Below are 22,678 nucleotides of genomic sequence, written 5' to 3' on the forward strand. Positions count from 1 at the left end.
TTTCCAAATGACTCCCCTAAATGTACAGTATTTAATAAATATATTCTATTAAAGTCATACAATGACCATGATATAAATAAAGGGTACATATAAAACTGAAATACTGGCTTATATATAAAAAAATATTCAATCATTTCCAAGAGATGTTACTCCTTTCTTTATTGTATGTGTAGGAGCCAGCGTTAAGTTAGTTTTAGTTTAGGGTTAGGTCAGGTGGTTGGTGCAAGATCACTTGTTACAATGTAATATATAAACACTTGAAATAGTTAACGGCCTTAAGCCTTCTTCGATTAAATATTTTCTTGTATGTTCTTTAGATAAAAGGTACCATGGACACTTTGATATCTTTGACTGCTATGATAGATGAAGGGATTGGGAGATATGTACTGAAGAATATCTAGCAGTTTGGTCCGTCTGCGTCCGTTTTAGAGGCTGTACCAAGAAGGGAATATTTCTATGTGTTGTTGATCCTCGAGAAGCTTGGATATATGTGGATAGAAATGTTACTTGGATGTACGGCAAGTGGAAATAAATGTGCAAACCCTTCACACAACCCTCTCTCGCCTTTGTGATTGATGAATTAAAACAGTACCTACGAGTCAAGCCAAATGGAACCTGCCAACAGCTAACGACTATTCAGTGGCTTTGGAATTAAGTGTACGCCACTACAGTATGCATGGTATTGAAAACATATATGCATACATGTTAAATAAAAGGTTGGGAAAATTCAGCATATGAAATCTCTCGCAACCAACCCGTGGCTCAAACAACACAGGTCTTAAAAGATCTTTTCAGTCTATGGAGTTGTGGAAGTCTTGCAATACTATGAAAACTTCATTTTAAAACTTTAAAACTTTGGTGTAAGATGTGATGGAAAACGTTTTCTTTTTCTCCCCACTTTAGTTGAAAATTAGTCACATGGTGATACTGTGGCTAGCTAGCATGGTTGCTTCAAAGCAAGGTTACTGGTATGTCTTTCTGTGTGTATTTCTGCATGTTCTCACAGTACGGATGGGGTTTTCCAGGTTTGACAGTTTCCTTCCACAGTCCAAAAGCATACACGGGTTAATTGGACACACTAAATTGACCACAGGTGTGAATGTGAGTGAATGGTTGTTCGTCGCTATACGTTTGTCCTGTGACGAAGTGGCTATCTATCCAGGGTTTGACCCCGACTTTCACTCTGTCAGCTGGGATTGGCTCCAGCGACCCTATGGCCCTCATGTGGAGGGTGAAGAGATGGAAATTGAGTAAGTGGTTGAAAATGATGTCCTGTTGGGAAAAAGCCACAAAGCCACACACCCACACAACACCCAGAGGCAAACCTCAGAGGACGGATGTCATAGCCACTCCAGACACTTAACTGGAAAAATGTTATTTTTAACTTAGTCTGTTGTTGCCACACCCTTTTAAGTGTTTGCCCTGTCCTTTTGGCTATTAACCAGCAGATGGTGCTGCAGTAACAGTGAGTTGAAGAAAGACTTCAAGATGGATTAAAATCTTCTCCATGATCATCAAAGATAGAACTATTTAGCCTGTAAATCTACAATAAGGGTTGAAGAATTTTGGGAAAATGTATCTTTTTTGTCAACTAATGTCTGATAAGTTATAAATAAGAGTAAACATTAATAGCGTTATATAAGTATATAGAAGTAAATATTACAGTAACACATAACACCGGGCCACACGGTTGGTGTAGTCGTTAGCACTCTTGCCTCTGCAGCAAGAAGACTGGAACAAGGGTCTTTCTGCATGGAGTTTGCATATTCTCACCATGTGTGCATGGGTTTCGTCCAGGTTCTCAGGTTTCCTCCCACAGTCCAAAAACATGTTATATGGGGATTAGATATATAGACAGATATAAATCCAAAATGTATATCTGGGTTTCCAGACACTGAAAACATTGACTTTGTTATGCATGTTTGCTTACCTTTCTTCACTTCAGTCTTTGTCAACATAAAATACATTTAAAAAAACATGTTAGTGTTCTCTTACATTAAACCAATTTATCCATTAAAAACTGAATGAATGTATGCACACACACGGAGTATAAACAGAAAATGTCTTTATTAATCAAGAGAAACACATTTTGTCATTAAGACTTACATTTTGTTTGAGCCCACAGACCCAAATATTCTACTGTACTTTTATACATTTTGGCCTATAAAAGGAACTTATTCCAGTTAGCGTGGATTACAATACTGCAGATCACAACACAATATAAACGAACAAATAAAATATATATAGATATATATATATTTTAAACATTTCCCCCTTTTTACATGGCAAACGTTTTTTACATGGTTTAAGTAGACCCTCGTGGTCTACTTAAACCACTTCTGAAATTTGACCTCTCGGTTTCCTCAAACCCAAACAAACCCAGTATGTGACTTTAAATGGGTGTGGCTTAACCTGAGAAGTACAGTGTGTGTGTGTGTGCACTATATGTACAATCAGTGTCAAATGGGTGTGTGATTTTATTGTAGTTGAATCTGCACTGCTCATGTTTTATTCTGTGTTTGATCGAATTATCATAACATCAAATCACTTTGGTCTCATCTCAGCCATAAATCATTTACTATTTCATTTTCAAGAGATAGTTTAGGCTTTTTTCAAGTGTGATAGTGTGAGCTACTGACACTGAAATGAGAACCAGCTTGAGACATGGAGGTAAAAGTTCACAAGTATGTGAAGTCCTTCATTTAAATTTGCCTAAGTGACAAAAACCTCGGAAGAAAATAGTGAGTTTCTCTATGGACTTTGCTGTGGGAAAGTGAGCACTTTATAAACTTCGGTTTCAGGTTGGAAAAGTCTTATGTGGCAAAATATCCTGAAGATATTGTACACATAAGCAGGTGTCAAGCCTATTAGGGTTCGCCTTTTTTTAAGTAGGTAAAATCTGTTTTTCCTCATGTTTCCTCTGACAGCCATGTTTTCAAGCCGGTTCTCGGTGCAGGGTCAATGCACCACTGTCAGCACCGACTGTCTGTCAGCACCGCAATACAGCCACAATTCCATATATTATGAACTACTACTTCAATATTATATATCAGAGTCAACTTTAAATTACAACTGAGTAATTTAATAGTTGAAAAAAGTCACAATTTAACACATCTATGCTTTGTCAACATGCAGTCAGTCATTAAATCAACTGCCAAACATCGGAATAAACTCAGTTTGAAAAGAATCTGTGACAAACACAAATCTGAGTGAAAACTGACACTGCAGATTGCAGCATGTATACGTTTCCTTGAACCATTTTTAAATGCCAGACTAGTAGGGCTGCAACTATTAATTGATTATTAGTTGACACAATTAATTGTCAACTCATTTTTATATTAATCATAATCAGTTTTAATGTTTTCCTCTCAGATGCTTCAGCTTCTTAAAGTTGAATATTTTCTGGTTTTTTTTAATCATTTTGGTTTGTGGACCAAACAAGACATTTGAGAACATAGTTTTGAGGTTTCTACAAACACTGATCAACATGTTTTGACCAGATAATTACACAATTAATCTAGAAAATAATTGACCGATTATGAAAATAATCTGCAGTCGCAGCCCAACAGACAGATTTGTGTTTATTTACTCTTGGCTTAATCTTCATTAAAGAAATCCTCCCAAATATAGAATTCATTGCATGACAAACCCACATGTTGATATCAAAGATGACAAAGCCACCCAAGAAAAACCTTTGGCATGTTTTGTTAGGCAAAATATATCCAAAAATATTGAAATTCTGATTAAAATAGCATTAAGGAGATGCACCGGCTGAGAGAAAATAGATACACTAATACGAGTTGCACAGGTTACAACACAGAAATTATCTAAGCATCTCTTAAATTTCTCCTAAATATGTATACACACACACTTTCATGACTATGTACAGGGAGGACATGATGCTTACTGCTCTACACAGGGCATCTGTGTTTCCAGCAAGCAGGTAAGTGTCCCTATTATTTAACTACTGTACCCGGTAAGAATTAGTACATACCAATGGGCTACTCCCAGTGACACACAGTGTCACAAACATTATGGCATTGATTGTTTTCCCCTTCATTTAAATAAAACTATTTTCATATTTTACATTTCATTTTTTTTTTTTTACATTCAAGGTATAGATACAATTTGTATCAACAAGCAAAAGTCAATTCTAGACATTTGTGGCTTAGTTGTTTGCGGCACTTAGAAAGGGAGGGTGGCGACTGTGAGCCACCATTCTCACCTTTAGTGAAATGTTCTGGCAAAACAAATTCAAATACGAGCATTTTTGCTGTGATTGTGAGGATTTTACCTTGAGCTTGGAAGTAGTGTATGGCCCAGTGAAAACTCTCTCTGGAGGTCGCCTGAAGAACAGGGACACAACTCAAACAGCTTTAAGTGATCATTCAGGTCTATTAAAATGTGGTTGTATGAGGTTCTGACACACTAAAGCAGTGCTGCGTGTGCTGTGGACGCCCCCTGCTGGGCCCCTGGGCCAAGAACAAGCATAAAACAGGCATGTTCACTTTCACTACAGAATATGTCTGCCACTTTATCCTGCCGTTTTCCCACTGAAGTAAACTGAACCCTTTAATGTGCTCACTCTACTTTACCAGACTCCGTAGAGGAAAAACTGTGTTTTTAGCCAGCAACACAATTGGTCAACTGCTGCATCTTTTAGTAAGTTTGTGTCAGTAACATAGATCCAAATTAAGGATTTCAAACATGAATGTCACAAAATAACATGTCCAAACTTACTCATGGAGGCAGCAGTGGATCAACAACTTTTGTGTCTCTTAATGTAAAATGGCTACTTTTCTCTGTGGACTTCGGTGAGGGGGAGTGACTAATGTATTTTCAGTAACAACAAGCATGCCCATATTATGCTGGTCAGCACTGACCAGGTGTCTCATACAACTACACTTGAGATATCCCTTTAAAACGGCATTGATCATGAGTGCACATTATCTTTTTGTCAGAAATTCACACGGCGCACCACTGTGTCAGAAACTGAGGAAATTTAGGGGCTCGAAATGTAGTGCGTACACAGTAAATATATACAATACAATAAAAATAGTATTGTTGAAAAGGAAAATATAATAAAGTTCATATCCAATTTTATGGTTAAATTCAACTTAAATCACAGCTCAGAGATCATTAACTGGCACAGCACATTACTCAAAAATATTTACCAAAATAACATTTCAGGGAAGTCTTACAACTTCAAAAAAAGCTACAAAAAAGCTGGAGTAGGTTTGTGTCATATCCTATACTATAATTGTTAAAAAGTTCATCTGGGCAATGGACTATTCCAAGTTAAAGGAAGATCTTACTCTCACAAGAAATCAATTTTGCCTAATGTGGTCGAGAAAGATGAGGTCTTAGTTTTAGCCAGAGACACTATCCTTTATTTAACATTTTGTACTTTTTTTTTAAAATTATCTATGATGATTCGACTATCTCAAGAAGAAAGGACGGCACGCAAACCTTCAGCCAAATGCCAGAAACAACCTTGACAGCAGCCTTGCAATCTGATTGTTTCACATGAAGAAACATGTAGGCAGTTTGTTTCACCTTCTCATGAACAGACAGACGGCCTCAGGTGGCCATGTCAGTTTTCATGAAAATACAAAGTCAGCAAAGCCCAAAATTCATGTGGGCGAAACACATTCAACTTTTTTTTCTCTTTTTTTTTAACCTTAGTGTCTGCTCATTTGCCACAATTGAACTTAAACATTTTGAAGAAATATATAATTTTTTTTAAACACCACCAATGAGACAAAATCGGGCTCACACAGTTAGCCCCGTAATACCACTCAGATTAAAAGTTTTCAAACCATTTTCTTCTTTGTAAATTCCAAACACTTTCCTAAAATCAAAGGATAAACAAACAGGTCTTTGATGCCGTCAAAAACGCAGCTGAACTTTGTGCAATCTGCATCAGCGTCTTGTGTTTTTAAATATTTCTTATAATAAAACATCAAAACAACAAAATCTGTCCTCTTGTCAATTTTTTTTTTACTTGATGCATTATGGCATCTTTAACACAAGGGAACCCCATGCAATACAAAACTGTAAATTTGTAATGCTCATTCATGCACTCCAATAATATTAAGCAGGGCACTTTACCAGAGTCCTGAAATTATGTGGAATTTCCCTTTATAGTAATAGTCCAGGTTTTCTGGATTCTGGTTGTATGAGGCACTGACACTCTTAATTTCTCTTTTTTCTAGCTGGAAACTTTTTAAAATGCTCACTCTTTAACATCTGCGTTTTAAGCACATGGGGACACAGGAGCTGTTGGTGCTTGCATCAATAAGGTAAATCCAAACAGGGAAGGATTTCAAACACTGCAGTGACAAAATTACAGATCTGAACCTACTAATGGAGGCAACGACTCCTGTGGAGCATGTTGTAAAATTGCTGAATTTCTCAATGGTGTGGGAGAGTGAGCAGTTAAGGAAATGACTGAAACTTCAGTTTCAAGACAGAAAAGGCCATCGGTGAGATAAAGCAGCAAACACATTCTTAAGATAGCCACTTTCTTTGAGTGTGAGTATCTGGTTCTCAGCCTAGGGGCTGGACAAAGGGCAGTCAGCACTGAAAATTAGTGAGTACCTCATACAACCACACTGAAAAGAAAACTGATACTAGGCAATCCCTTCAAATACACTCCCAAGCATCACCTTGAGGTTGTCTTTATATGGTACAACTTCTCTGCATTTGTAGGTTTAATTCTTCTTGCACTACACTGATAATGAGCCTCATTAATTAAGCCATAGGTTTAGCCTAATGATGTCCAAACAAGATCATCAACTCATCAATTGCCAGGTAATCAACTATTGTAAAATAATAAAAGGATATTAAATATTTCAGCTGCTTACCAAACACCCACATAAGGCTGGGCAATATATCAATATGTTATCTATAAAGTGACATGTGACAATATATGGTCTTAGATTTTTGGATGTCATCATATCATGATAAGGTTCCTGTGATGATTTTTCCTGGTTTTAAAGGCTGTTGCATTGATAAACACATTTGTGAAATACACTAAATATTATAAATTCAATATTATATATTGATTAAAACAATCATGGAATTAACAAAATTATATTTAAAATAGGTCACTTAATAACATTTCTTTAATTTTAAGCGTAATTATTTATGTTATAGCAGAATTTGACCATATTTATAGTCAGTGTCATTGTTTCTAACACACAAAAATATCCTTCATTTAACATTAAAAAGCCAAAGAAATAAACCAGGTATTATCTGAAATGAAAGGTAATAAACACAAAAAATAATCCTTTTCTTGAGTCAGAGATATGACCCGTGCAGCTTTATATCCCCATATATCGCCTATATGGGGATATAGCCTAAAAAATATCCAGATATTATTTATAAGCCATATCGCCCAGCCTTACGGACATATTGATTTGATTTATATCAATATCAAATGGTATTAAAAAAGTATATTGTAATAAGATTTTTTCCCCCATATTGCCCAGCTCGACACTCATGTTCACCTTCCGCATGGGAACTTTTTCAAACACAAACATTATCCCATCTGAGGCAGCATCACGTAAAGTCACCCTCTTAGCTCCGTTTACTACATCTTGAGGTGCATAACAAGGATATACACAAAAAAGGCTTTGCAATGCCATCTCCACATACAACTGTACACAACAAAATGTTAAGATACTACATGTTACATGTAGAATTTTCACAAAATATATATATCACTACTAGACCAGAGTAGAACATTGCCTCCAACCATTGGTTTTTGGCAGAATAAAAGACTAAAATGTAGAAAACCGAAAAGCATCCTGAGAGCAATGTGCTGCAAGGCACATCCAAACCCGTCCACGATCCTTTCCTTAGAGACTGCTCGCATGTGTGATGTGGACTGTGTGTCTGTATTTGAGCAATCTACCCCAAAAAAGGAGACAAACTTCATCTCCACCATACTTCCTACTAGCATTAACTTGTTTTTTTTATACAATTATCGAAACTTCATACTTGACACAAAATCAACCAGCTCCAAGGCCAAACTGTTTCAAACAGGTTTCGATCATTTTATCTGACAAATACAACAAAAGAGTCAAATTTACAGTCTTTTTTTTTTTTAATTCCTTGTGCAAACATTTTAACTGTGGCGTCAAGACTGATTCAATCTTTTCATAGAAAATTGCTGCATCTTGCCCATATCTCATAACAGATGAGGCCTGTGTAATGAATTTCCAAAGTTTCACTAGTTGACATGCACATCAGAAACAGGTTAAATATGATATGACAGATGCACTTGTGTTCTCATTTTTCACTTGTAAGTCTATGACAAACACCGGGAATCACGGACCACTCAAGCGCATGCCAAAGTCGTCTTTAAACCAACATTAACCTGTTTCTGAAAAAGCTCCACTGACAAACCGTCACTTAGAGCTACTGGTTGAACCAAATATATTTTGAATCTCTTCACAATGAAAAGAATCAGCACAACAAAATAGACAAGTATATAAATAGAAAATTCCACTAAAACCAGAAAGGTTGCTGTACACAATAGGAAATGATCTAAACAGATGTCAAGTCTATAATCCAATCAATTCTGTGAACCAAAATGTTAAGTTATGTAGAACACCAACACTATATAAACTATCTTTTTGGCATTATTTAGCAGCTTATAAATGACTCTGAAATAATGGCTTTTGTGTGATTATATGTACATAATATGTGCACATCTGTAACAAGTCAAATCTCCTTTTTGACTTGTGTTGTGCACGTTCAAGATCTACCAAAATAGTAGCTTTGTTAATTCAGTGAGGCTGAGAAAATAGATCTCTTTAGATACTGAGATAGTGCTTTACATTTGAAAGTATATAAGAGGCTTCAATGCCTTTGATTGAAACCCATCAGTCAATGACTTAAGCGTGAGGTCATTCAGATATAAGGCCATTAAACGTTGGAGTTCATGCTGTGAGGTTATGTGCCTTTCTCCTTCTTACTTATCTTCAAAATAAAATCACAGAATAAAAAGAAGCACACATAGACATAAGCTCTGTTATATATAGTTCCACTGCACCAGAAACTGCACTTACGATTCTTTTATAACATTCAGAGAGCCTGAACAAGAGCTTCATAAACAAGGATGTATATGGAGTAGGTGTGTTAAAGTATGTGCATGTCAAATCAAATAAGGCAAATATGGAAGATGTTGCTGAGCATTGGTGTAACTGGATGGGGACGAGATAGACGTTTTTAGCTGTGTTAGCATGGACTTTATCTGAAAACACTATTTTAAAGTAACACAATGTTGGATTTGCTCACAGGCTCCCCCCACAGTTGATGAATGGTACTATTTGTTACAACTGTTATAAAATATATGTCAAGGTAACACAATACTGTTGAACTCTGAAGCAGGACTTCTAATGTACAAACAACCATGTCTTCAGACCAGGTACAGTAGCCAGTAAGGCGGTGACATATGCTGTAAAGTAGAATGTTGTTCTTTCTGTTGCATGGACCTGAAACCAGAAGTTATAAAGTTCCAAAGCAGGCGATGCAGACCAGCTCAGACTTTGACAGAGGGGACCTTCACCCTGTTATAAGTTGATGTATTAACAGTTATTTGAAGGTTGAAATCCTACATTGTGCGGATTTAAAATGAAAACACAGTAATACTGACTTAGATATGAGTCACAATAACTCACATTAGCACAAGGTTTACTATTACACTATCTAGCTCCATTAGTCCTGAATATCTCCCGTACTTCCGTTGTTCATCAAATCTTGAAAAAAAGGGGTTAAATATAATTTTATCTACAATGTATTCAATCAAAGGTGAAGTGATCAAAAAGACTTTCAAAAGCCCAGGACTGTTTTTAGGGATGGCTCGATATCACTTTTCCATGTCTGATAAGATATTTTTCGATATTGTAATTTTACACTTTTTTTCTTCAGATTTTGCATGTTCTTCTCGATATCTGATCCAGAGATTTTGATGAGTATCTGATCCCTAAACAGAAGTATCATATCGGCTCATTCCCAATATATTTCTATTGTGTTGAAGGTTATGATGGAAAGCTGCTATGCAGCTCCTGCTCAGGTTGTATGAATGTGTTATGAACCGTCATTCTAATACGATAGAACCTGACATGAACATCACCATATTTCACATGTCAAACAACTCAAAATTCAAATTAAACTTATGGGAGAAACTTAGGTCTCTGTAATTATAGTGATGTAAAATCAGATTTTCCATCAGACACTTAAAAATTACTAACTCCTGAGGGTAGACGTTGCACATGCAGCAACCTTAAACAAGTGGCTTATCTTTGCAAATAAAAATCCCTTCAGTATTTCCCTCATCTCATCATTTCTGAGTGTGTCCTATGTTAAAATTGCTCAGTGGCACGACCTTAGTTTTGTAACAATAACGGCAGCGAGTTGCTGTGGGTCTGTCAAATGAGGATTCTTCTCCATGACTGAGTGCACTATGTAAGCGGGAAAGATGTTACAGAGGTTCCGATATGTTTGATACTGGTGCTCTGGGATAACATACCGGTCTTGGTGTTCAGCTGCAGACAGGGTTTCCCATGGCGAGTTCCAGATTTGTTCCATTTTGTCAGGCATGCTGCGGACCATCACTCGCTCACAACATGGCATCAGGCTGTTACTCAGTGGATATGAATGATAGCCATAGGACTCATTACCACAAGGCAGAGGGTCCCAGCTTGCATGCTGCTCACGACACAGTGGAGGTCGTCTATGTCTCATTGGGTTGCTCTCATATAGTCGTGAGTCTGATATACTGTCCATACGGGTCATACCAAGTGAGCGTGATGGCTGTGAGGACAGAGGTGGCAGGGCAGTCTGAGTTAGGGGATAGTCTCCAGGACAGCTAGATCTGGCTCCCACAGCAACGTGTTGGATATGTGGTGCTAGATGAGACCCAGACTGCTTACGGGGGCCCTGCTTGGGTTCCTCTGGTCCATAACTCTGTACCCTGGTCAGCGCTTCATGGCGAAACCCATGTGAGAAAGTGTGCATTCTGCCCTGAGCAGGAGACTGCTGCTGTCCCTTCATGCTCTCCTCCAGGCTGCTGTCCACAGAACTTGGGTATAGGTCCACATAGGAGGAGAAGGAGTCGCTGTTTGAATGGCTCAGGCAGGATTCAGGGCAGTGGCTGAGATTTCTCTGATACACACCATGCTCATGCTCCATGCTACAGAAACTATCAACATTTTGCATGCTGCTCATGCTCATGTTTGAAAAATCACTGTGCAGTGAGTAATATCCATGGTCACTAACCGAGTCGTATTTTGGGAACTGGTCACTGTATGTAACAGAGGCGCCATGACTGTTAGTAACTAAAATGGGAGGGTACTGCACACTGGACATGTGCTCCAGAGAACTGTGAGCAAACTGTAGAGACCCTGGCACTGGACTGCTGGCTGATCGTGTGTTCAAGGCCCCAGCTGCATGGCTCTTAGGAGGCTGCATGGTGGGCACACTGAGAGCAGAGACGAGGGAAGGCACTGAATTTGTCTCAGACTTCCTAATGACAGACAGTGCCTCTGAAGGTTCACAGGCCACTGCGCGAATACTGGGGTCAGACTGACGTTTGGGTGCCACGCGTTTGGCCTCCGAGCTGCTGTCCCCCTTTGCAGCTGCTGGACCAGTGCCGCATTTCACCAAAGCCCCCTCGCTCATCGTCTTCACTGCAGACAACTTGGCAAAGGCTCGTAGTTCATCGGCCACTGAGCGCTGTGGCTGGTTCACACGCTCGGGATGATAGTACTTGCACTTGTGTCCATATGTGCACTTTTTCCCTTTTTTTAAAAAAAAAAAAGGTCAGAAGAAGAAAAGAGGATGACAATTCATGCATTGTACTGTCAAATATGGAATAGTGGGTCATTCATTTTGGTAATATTTAATATTATTTGTTAAAAACTTTTTCACGTTCAATCAGTAAAAAAAGTTGTCTGGGGCTACATCCATACCACTGTTTTCATTTAAAAAACGTTTTAAAGGCACATCACCAATCAAGTACAACAACAAGGAACATTTAGTTATTGGTTTGATAGTGTTATTAGTGTTATTAGTGATTTAAGTATTTTTGCTAGTTCTTGTTAATTAAACTGCTAAACTGCTTTATTTTGTTTAGCATATTTTCAAGTTTATTTATTAAGTATCGGATTAGTCTAGCCCTAAGTAAAAAAACTTTCGCAAAACATTCACTTAATTCCAAACCTGGAAAACACTTTTTCTAATTGCATAACCTTTAGAGATGGCATGACCGTGGGAACCCTGAAAAACACAGCTCCCCGCATTTATCAATAAACTGAGCTAGCAGCGTTTATAAACTTTTCCATTACCTTTATTAAAAAAAGCTAGGGAAGTGTGCCCCCAAATTTACACATTTGTAAACAAAAATTGAGTAGTGTGGATGTAGCCATGAGGGGAAAAATCCTGTGTAGGAGTCTGTAAAAGGTTGCAACAGTGACTAATGCAACCCAACACATCCCACCCTCTTCCTGTCTGCTCTCTCATCAAAGTTTCGGCCTCAAAATACAAGAGAACACACTATTAGAAGAAGAAGAAGAATGGAGGAGAGAGCATGGTGAGGAAAGCTACACTGATGCTAAATCACCTGACATTTTCATTAAGACCCAAACAAGTAGGCAGACCAAGTTGTCACTTAGATCTGCCAGTGTATGTTTAGTCTGAAATGACTGGTCACGTTTATTACAGTATTGGAAGGGCTTAAGTTTCCTCCAAAATGTATTTATTTATGACAATTAGGATATGAAGACGATTTCAACAAACAAAACAAAACAGTTTCAATAACCAACTGCAGACTAAAGTTTTAAAAGACATTTGGTGAACTTACCATAGGGGCAGGGTTGTTTTTTGTGCTCTGGAACAACAGGGCGTTTGCGGAGGAAATTTTCCAGGCTTGGACCATGTCTTCCCAGAGGATCATCAGGTGGCATAAACCTGTTAACATTTATTTATTAGTTAAATGTCAACTTTAATATTCCAGAATAGGGTTGGGCAATAGCTAGGGCTGCAACTAACAATTATTTGCATAAATGATTTGCATGTTGACTATTTTCTCAATTTATTGAAAGTTGTTTGAAAAGTCAGAAGATGTTAATTGTTAATAAGTGTTTCCCACACCTCAGAATGATGGTCTCAAATGTCTTTTGTCCACAAACCAAAATTATTTTTTTATGTACTTGTTATATGGAGCAAAGAAAGCAGAACATATTCAAATTTAACAAGCTGGAAAGTATCTCAACTCTGCACCTCTTACAAAGTAAGACCTATGCAACCCATAGACTTCTGACATTAAATACTTTGTTGTGTTTTGACCTTTCAAAGACCATATCCTTGTTGCCTACATTTCAACTGGACAAATGGTTTCTTACTTGTCATTGACAAAGGAGTACATTAGGAGGCGCTCTTCTATAAACTTCTTCCACTCGGGCTTCTCGTTTTGCAGGTCTCTGTAGTTGTCATTTGACACAATAATTCCATCAGAATCATAAGCCAGCTTCACTATGAAGCGATCATCATAGCACACCACCCTTCTGCCCTGAACTCTCCGAGAAGGGGTGAAAACCAGAATCTTCTCTTTTTCCAGCTTGCGTAATATTTCTTGATCTGAAAGAGACGTTTTTGAATGATCAACAACAGCTTATAATTCAATTAAAACAATGAAGACCTACCGTCTCACCAGTGGGGCAGAACAAATTCATGACCATGAACTGAATTTTTCAAGTATACTGAAATAATATTTTATATTTTTGTTCATTTAACATCGAATTAAAGAAGTATACAAAAAAAATGATTTTCTCATGTCAGGTGAACAATATAAAAGAGGCCAACACTTTTAAATGCATTCAGGGAGCTGAAACAGCAGGGTACTTTTATTTTAAAACAGAAACAGGAGGTGAGTTTGTAACATATGTTGCAGATATAGATGCTGAAACTGTGGTAAAAGATCATTTCTTTGTCTATTTTTGCTGTATGAAATGAGAGATCTACTCTCTAAGTAGAAATGTGCCAATTTTCATAGAAGTATGATAATGGATCTGTCCGGATCTGGATTCAGACTGTGGTTTGCCAATTAGTGACCTGTTCTGTAATAAATCATACATATAATACATAACAGATAACAGAACACATCTGTTAAAGTTGAATTGAATTGAATAATATCTTCAGCTGGCGACCTGTCCAGGGTGTACCCGCCTTTCGCCCTATGTTAGCCGGGATTGGCACCAGCGCCCCACGCAACCCTCATGTGGAGGATAAAGCGACCGTCAGGACACTTGACAGCCACATGAGCCAACATTGTATTTATTTTATTGACATATTTATTCTTGTTTGCTTATTTATTCTAATAATCAAATTGCTTTTAATCAAATGCACCTTCAGTTGTAGCAACCCCTAGTTTTGTTGTATGTATTTCTGTACAATGGCAATAAAAGTCACTTATCTCTCATCTTAAAAAGTATACTTTACTGTTATCCATAGATATTCATATAGCTACTATGCTAGTATTAAAACAAAGTGGAACAAAACAGCTTGACTACCTGTGATGAGGGCATCAGGTCTTGACTGTTCTTTTCGCCAGGCTGGGACAAACACAGTGATGTCTTTGTGTCCTTTCTCCCGAAACCACTCAACAGCAAGTTGCATCCCACGGCAAGAGAACACTTCTTTGTTTCCATGGCTACACATGAAAAAAAAAATGGCATCATCATTGTCATACCAACCCTCAAGAAAATACCAGTTATGTAGGAATGCACTATATGTTTGGAAGGGTCTTACCTCATTGCCACATTTGATCCATCAATGACAATAGGCCTGAGGTTATCATAGGTATCCACAGATTCCTCTTCCACTGACACTTCTGGACTAACTATCTCCTTCACACAGAGGGACCGTGATATCAGTGTGGCTGTACTGCTGCAAGGTTGAACTTCAGGTTCCACTTTATTTCCGAGCCTTACCAACTCTGCAAGAACATCATTAATTAAAGCGGCAGCTCCCAGCTTGTTGAGCACAGTCTCCACCTGCTCTCCAGAATAGCCCAACTTCAAAGCAAACTCCATCTTGGCCTGGTATTCCCTGTCACTGGCAGCCTTGATCCCTGGTCCCACACTGCTCTCATCCTCACGGAAATCTACCGCGGTACTACTCTGGGAAAAACTGGGCCGGTCCAAGCATGGAGAGCGACAAAGCTGACGGTGTGGTTTAGTGACAGCCCCAGCCTCCCACTTTTTACAGATGCTGCTGCTGCCGCTGCTGTTCACCTGAAGCCTCTGGTGTCGTCGTTCTTCTGACTCACTTTCAGAGCTGCTTCCATCCTCAGATTCGTCAGTGGCATGCTGCGCCTCGCTAGAGTCAATGTTCTCCTCCCTACATGAGTGTTTTTCCATTTTGAGCTTCTCCAACAAGGACCATGCTGTCATCACGTTTGTCTTGACACCTCAGAGATCCACCCCATGCTTCCTCACCTCCACCGCAACCAGGGAATCATACTCAGCTCTGTACTTTAGCACTACAGGCTGTTTGTGTAGGGCCAAAGCAACACACTATGGGATCCTAAAAAGAAAGCATAAACATAAAGCAAAAAGAGAGTTATTAACATCAGTTCAATTCAAGGATTTTTTGACTCTTTTTTTCCCCCATTTTCTTACAGACTGTTAGATGAGTTTATTTTTTTTTATTTTGCCTCTCAAACATGTCAGCACCTTATAAAACCACACATCAAAAAACTTGGATTTAACTATCACCAAAGTCATTTTGAAAGCAATGATCTGTTCCCTTATATTTATATTGGCCCATACAAAAACACACACATGATATGAATGACATTCATGTGCAATTACTAATTAGCCTAAGAATCCTACCATCTGTTAATGTGCTTACGAGTCATCAGCCTTCTCACCTCCTGCTCGCTGTCCTCCTTATGGTAGACCAATAAAAATGCCTTATTTTCCACACTACAGCTGCTGTCGACATCTCAGTCTGCCTCCTCACTCAACAACACACATACACACAGAGATAGAGAGAGAACACTCTTTGCCTTGTGCTGTGCAAGACATTAGATTTCTGTTATGTGCAATATATCTGTTTTAAAGTAACGCGACTTGTCCAGACTGTATCCAGGAAACTGGAAACTTGGAGCTGCGTAGTGTAGTGAACAGCAGCATGTTCTATTGCAGAGTACAGACTTTCAGTACCAGATGATCACGTTCATTTAATCGTGAGTAGCCAAAGATGTCAATGTGATTATAATATGACTGTGCAGACCTACTGAACTTCTGAGGGGCTTGGGCACAACCTGGTTCTATTCCACCTAGTCGTCCTTTGGTAAGTGTCATAGTCCTGGTAGCAAATTTGGGACAACTTTGGGAAAGTGAGTGAAACTTTCCTAATAGATATTACGATTGTGATTCAATTTGCAATAAGATATTCCAAATTTCAATTCAGGATTGATTTCAATCCCCGCCAGGTCAGGCTGGGCTACCCCTGAGCAAAGTTAAATGGGAGGGTTGTGTCAGGAAGTGTGTCATTCGCTGTGGCGAACACTACAGAGGGAGAAACTATAAAGGAATTTAACTGTTATAAATTGTAAACATGAAGAAACACCATTGAAACAATAACTCTCATACATTTTCACAGCAATAAATAGAATAAAATCCACCTTTTGGAGTTTAAAATGGGTTTCTATGTGGAACTACTAAAAAGCTAAATATCTGTGTTTTTAAAGACAATTTTAATCCACATTAATAGTACAAAAAACTTTTCGGAATTAAGTTTTGATGCTTAAGTTTGTGGAACTAGAGAATGGAGAAGTAGAAAATATGGCCATGGTAGAACAACAAATTGTATGTTTATTGTTTGGGATTGTTTGCAGCAATCCCACTATTAGCAGGAGAAGTCAAAATGCCTTAAAGTGAAGCTCATGGAAGCGGCCTCTAAGCTGCACATTCACCAGGACATAGCTCTGTGACTCTGTCAGAGGAGAGTGCAGCTGGAGCCGTGATGCTACTGCTTGTGGAACACAACTTTTCAAATGCATCGTTGAGTGCAGTGAAAAAAACATTTCCTCCGTGACAAACATTCTGGATGTGGAGAGAAAATGACCACTCTTCCTAAGGTTTAATATATGTGTATCACAGTGAAATGTATGTCATCAGAGAGAGAGTTTCTCTGCAGCCTGACACAAGCAAATTTTTCAAGCAACAGCCTATTTGCCTCACATAACTGATGTGCCGCAAAAAAACAAAGTAGGGGTAGGGTAGGTAGGATGGGAGATCATTTTGTGGAGCATTTTTTACCATATTGCTTAAAATCCTCTTCACACCCTGATTGGCTTGTAAAAACACCATCCAATCATATTGAATGGCTCAAACTAATTAATTGAATTATGAGCCATCAATAAAACTGCCATCAGCCCTCCCTCCCCCCAGCATAATCTCAGGCATTGTCTTCTGAGCATGCACGATTAATGCACTTTAACCAACTAATGTTTATTAAGTCACTCAACTAAAGATAAAGGAAAATACATGAAAATTGAAATCCTAGTTTACAATGGTGACAAAGCCTACCAGCACCTTACATAACTCTGTATTGATGACATTACCATGCTGCACAAGGGAACAGATTCTTTTTATGTCAAGATAGACAACTTTGTGCTCATCATTCAGCAGTTTGACAGAATTCTTATCACCACTCACTTCTGCTCTGCTGCTGTATACACAAACTCTACCTCAGCCAAGTCTGATAGTATTGCTTGACAGAGCTTATTTTCAGATGTAGGACAAAGCATACAAATAATGTAACAAGAATAAATAGAGGCATAAAAAAGTTATGTTTCACAGTGCAGTATTAAAGATATGAACTACTTCATTGCACACTACTTCATTTGTGAACACAGAGCAATAAAAAAACAATTCAACTACAGTAGCTGCAAATTAAACAATTGCATTGTTTAAAATTGTAATTTAAAAAATAATTGCTAGCACAAATACGAAACATCCATATAAACAGGCCAAACCAAGCAGAAATCCACCTACGGCTATATCTTTTTCTGGTTTCCTCAGAAATATGTTGTTACATTTATTTGTATTCATTAAAAATTATGATGAATCAATAATTGTTTTATTATTGTTAATTGTTATTAATGTAGCCTCCCTCAATCATCAAATCATGAGGTAGATGGAAATCCTCACCCCTATGTTGACTGATCCCCAAGACGCTAAATGATAAGAAACAGATACAAAAATCTTCACTTAACGTTCAAGTCTCTCAGGCTTATTGTTTACAATGTGAAAACCTGTTTGTTTTGGTCCTGTACTGCAGAACAACACTGAGCGCTCACATCTATGAGCACAAAAGCCATACTGGCACTCAAGCAACTTCCAAGCCAGCCAGACACACAAAGTGTGGGCTGAACATTGTTATCCCCTCTGTATCCCCTAAAGCCGTCAGACAGATGATAAGGAATAGGAGGAGGGGGCAGCATAAACCACACAACACAAGCTCCACAAGTGTGCATTTTTTGTAAATGTAGATAATTAAAATCAATAACATGCATTCACAAAGAGAAACAGTACATTACTTTCCCCCAGTCTTGCAGAGAGAATACAGCAAGCTTCGAGCTTCAAGAGGCGCAGCCCATGATGTGAGTTGCCTAGCAACACAGCCTTGTCATCAGCTAACTCCTTTTTACCAGTCACGACTAACACAAATACAGCTCATCATCTCTCTTAAGGCAGCCAGTAAATGCAGAACCACACTACATTACAACTCCACACTCAAAAATCTTGAGGCAGCATTTCTTGCAATAAATATTTGATTAATTAGATATCTATTAGACTCTGACCATTGAAAAGGAAGAAAACAAAATCTGGATCCCTAGAAATGTGTAAAAATGGCCATGTATGTGCCAGAGATTTTTACTTCTAGCATGATGAAACAACAAACATCCTCAACAGACACTGAAACTAATGGGAGACATGTAAGGTATTGAGGGTCCATTTATGTTGGACTGCAACACAGTAAGTATGGCGATAATGAACAAACTATTGCTTGAATAGTAAAAACAAAGATATGCAGGGATGTTTGATTAACAGCAGAAAAGGATAAATGCTCACAGAGCTCACCGTCATCCAAGACAGTTGATGACTACATCATCCATACATGGTTAAGGAAGCAGAGCCTCTCCAGTCCTTTACCTTCCACCTTCGGATTCATGGGCTTAGACTCAGCAAGGCCTCCAGACTATCTCTGCATTCTCTTGTATAGTTGTTTCATAGCAACAAGTAGAAGCAGGTCCCTGAAGCCATCTTTCACATTGCTGACCCAACAATATATCCACAATACATCAAGAAAAAAACTGCACTATGGTGAGTTGTATTACCTGGGTGGTTAGATGTCTTAATATCTTTAAAATGATATGCCTTATAATTTTTTCTTCACAGTGATATTGACATTCAATGCAGAAAAAGTCCTACATACTCAGGTGAGACACTGATTATAGACTCATGGACAGCATTAGCAATCACTTTTTGGAATACTCATCACTTCAAAATTGCAAAACTGTAATGTAAAATAAAAAAGTGGTATCTGAAATAATTGTATTACAATAAGGAATCCGATCAGTCAGTGGCAAGAAGCTGCCATTTAGCTATATATGCAATGACAAAGTGGCATCTATCCCAAAACAATGGACACAATGGATGCTATTAAACTTTAAACTATGGGTTTGGAGGATTTGTTGTCAGCATTAAAACAGAAGGAACCAATAAAATACATATTCATCACTGACAAATGATATTTTCAAGTGTGTCAACATTTTACCAAGAAAGAATTTAAATCTTGTGTTTATCTTGCACAAACTAACTGTAATGTAATTGTAGTATGTGATTTTTAGTTCATAATGTGTCTTGGCTATCTGTCTCCAATTAACAATGTCATATTTTCATTATTTACTATGTCATGCAAGTATTAAGGATCATTGAAGATCTAAAATTAAATCTGGTCATTATATAAGTGACCTCCACAAGGGAAAAATAAATTGATAGTTTTTTGTCAATATTACTTACTTCTGAATGGGAATATTAAAATGACCACCATCTGTCTGACTTTGTATGATGGTCCATTCAACTTTACCTTGTTGATGCGAGTATCTACTTAACTAGTATCTGTTTTTTTCCTCAATTCTGTAGGAATGCTAAAAGAAGATGTGAACTTCATGGAAACGTTTACACTATAAACTGATGAAAGAAATTTACAATACAGTGCTCACAGTAAGCAGATAGAATGAAGTTAACAGCCATTATGCCTTTCAGCAAACTACTCAAGAGTGCAACAGATTCCCATTTCTGGATCTATTGCAATGATCATCATCATCATCAATACTAATAACACCGAGGAACTGGATATCAATATCAATAGCAACAGCATCAAGAGACGGATGAAATGAATGAGTAAATCAAAATGACAGTACAAGAGATGTCATACTTACAGTCATTTAACACCAAGAGAGGTGATAACATTAGTGCGAACGACATCATGTTTGTGGTCCAGTTTGATCACAATGATCTGCTTTGAAACCCTTAGGCCCCGAGTAACGGTTAGCACACGATAACACGCTGGTATTACGTTACTCATCAGCTGCAGAGTCAACATTTTAGCTACATAGCCTAACCGACCTTCTTGTTCGCAAACGGTTGGAAAGCGGTTTGGTAACTGTTGCGCTAAGTTAACGCTAACCAACCAGCTTGACAAGCAACTCGAAGCTCTTCTCAGTTAATGGAAACGTTAGCATAGCAGGGGTAGCTAACATGAAGCGATGCTAACCCAAGTCAGTGTGGCTCCACAGGCTAACACAAACTCCTGCTTGCTAACGGCGGTTAGCTTTAGCTACAGAGCGCGTGCTAACATTCATCAATACAACAGTAACTTAAGATAAAGTTGACACGGTGACTTCATGTTTCAGTACAGCGGTGCGACTTGCATCTCTACATGAGCCGCACGTAAATCACTGCCATGACCGTGGTTCACTTCACACGGAGTTCACCTCACCTTGTTGCTGTCATCATCCTCTTCGCGTGAACACTTGTGTTCTGCTGCCATTGGCTCTGTCGCAGTTTTGTCGGGGTTGCCAGATAATGCGATGGAAACAGGTAATGTAAAGCAAAGCTGCGAAAAAACAAACCGGGATCACAGCAGCGTTACAAACTTCATGTCTCTACCACAGAACGTTGTTTGAGAAAAAAAAAAACATTCATCTTGTAAATGATGCTCCCATGAACGCTGACATTTGCAAAGATGCAAAGACACACCTTCCATTGATTCCTGCTGGAATAAAGATTGGAACTTAAATATTGAAATACATTCTATATTATTTTATTTTGACACACAACAATATCAATCCCAGCTACCACTCACCCAGGGTTGAAAGTGCAATGTGTAAAATTCAGCAACAGAAGTTGAATGTTGCAGCCAGGGTTCGTATTATTACAGATTAAAGATTACTTATCTTTGTGGGGGTCTCTAACAACTGACGTCAACTAAGACTGAGATAAATACATAACACAATATAACCACAGAGAGACTTCATTGTGAATTGTTCATTCAAACACTTAAATTCAAAGAGCAGCACAAATATCAGGTAGATTGCAGCAGTCATTGTCACTGTCATTCACAGACGATATCGTACTTTTGTTGTAAATGCTTACGTTTCTGTCAGCATGTTTATCTTGTTTGTGTATATTATACTCTTAACATTGAAACCTGAATTGTTTGTGATTAAAATAATAAAATAATAATAATGTTCGTATAAAGTAGTACAAGCCAGAGAGAACTGGAAAGTTATAGCTGATAAGATATAGCTGATATAAAAATAAAGGGCTCATTCTGGAGAAATATTTTTTTATTTCTGCCAAATGCAAATAACTTTACCTAATTTTTTTACACACTGGAACTTTAAGCCTATTTCACACTTCAATTAGCAGGTAAACCTAGGATTTGTGAACCTGGTTGAACCCACTGAAAAATGTGATTAACATCATTCTCATTGCCTGTGGTTAAGTCTCCTTTCCTCTGGTGTTTCTTTTTCTGTTTTTCACAATATCAGGTAGACTCTGGAAACAAAATGAACATTGTTCACGTTTTACTTAAATGGAGGTCAAATTTACCGTCACAATTGGTGTGTGTGCAAATAAAACAAATTCTTCTTTTGGCTTTTTAGGGGTCGCCACAGTGGATCACCTGCCTCCATCTTGTCCTCTCCCTCGTGTCCCCTTCTGTTACACCAACTGTCCTCATGTACTCCTTTAAAAAATTCATGGACCTTCTCTGTGGTCTTCCTTTTTTCTTCCTGCCCGGCAGCTCCATCTTCAACATCTTATACATCCTCTGCACTCGACCAAACCACAACCTTGCCTCTCTTATGCTATCACCAAACCCTTCAACCTGAGCTGTCCCTGTTCCATAAAACAAATTTTAATTCAAACTAAGACTGGACCTATATTTAAAAACTATTTTAAAGCCAATAAAACCCCAAAAATAAATCCCATCAGAAACGTTATAACTACGCTATTATTATACTATTATACACCTCCTGGTCAATTACATTTCCTTTATTACTTGACGCATTTCCATATGTACTGTG

The 22,678-nt window shown here is 38.1% G+C and overlaps 1 protein-coding gene across 4 annotated transcripts; it reads right to left on the minus strand.

Annotated features, from left to right (window-relative positions):
* Positions 1 to 4,836: 4,836 nt before the first annotated feature.
* Positions 4,837 to 21,174, minus strand: zc3h12b (zinc finger CCCH-type containing 12B). Of its 4 annotated transcripts, none has more exons than XM_058627266.1 (7): positions 21,088 to 21,174; positions 15,000 to 15,594; positions 14,818 to 14,915; positions 14,580 to 14,719; positions 13,413 to 13,647; positions 12,872 to 12,978; positions 4,837 to 11,810 (listed from the first exon to the last, which is right to left on the minus strand). In XM_058627266.1, the coding sequence occupies exons 2-7, from the start codon at positions 15,459 to 15,461 to the stop codon at positions 10,384 to 10,386; spliced, it is 2,469 nt and encodes an 822-aa protein (XP_058483249.1). In that variant the 5' UTR covers positions 15,462 to 15,594; positions 21,088 to 21,174; the 3' UTR covers positions 4,837 to 10,383. The 4 variants fall into 4 exon arrangements, with proteins under 4 accessions (XP_058483249.1, XP_058483250.1, XP_058483247.1 ...); XM_058627267.1 differs by having other exon boundaries at positions 4,837 to 9,578; positions 10,541 to 11,810; positions 14,818 to 15,594; XM_058627264.1 differs by having other exon boundaries at positions 14,818 to 15,594.
* Positions 21,175 to 22,678: the final 1,504 nt, after the last annotated feature.

Source organism: Solea solea, chromosome 4 (genome assembly GCF_958295425.1).
Source record: "Solea solea chromosome 4, fSolSol10.1, whole genome shotgun sequence".
In the NCBI taxonomy this organism is placed as follows: Eukaryota; Metazoa; Chordata; class Actinopteri; order Pleuronectiformes; family Soleidae; genus Solea; species Solea solea.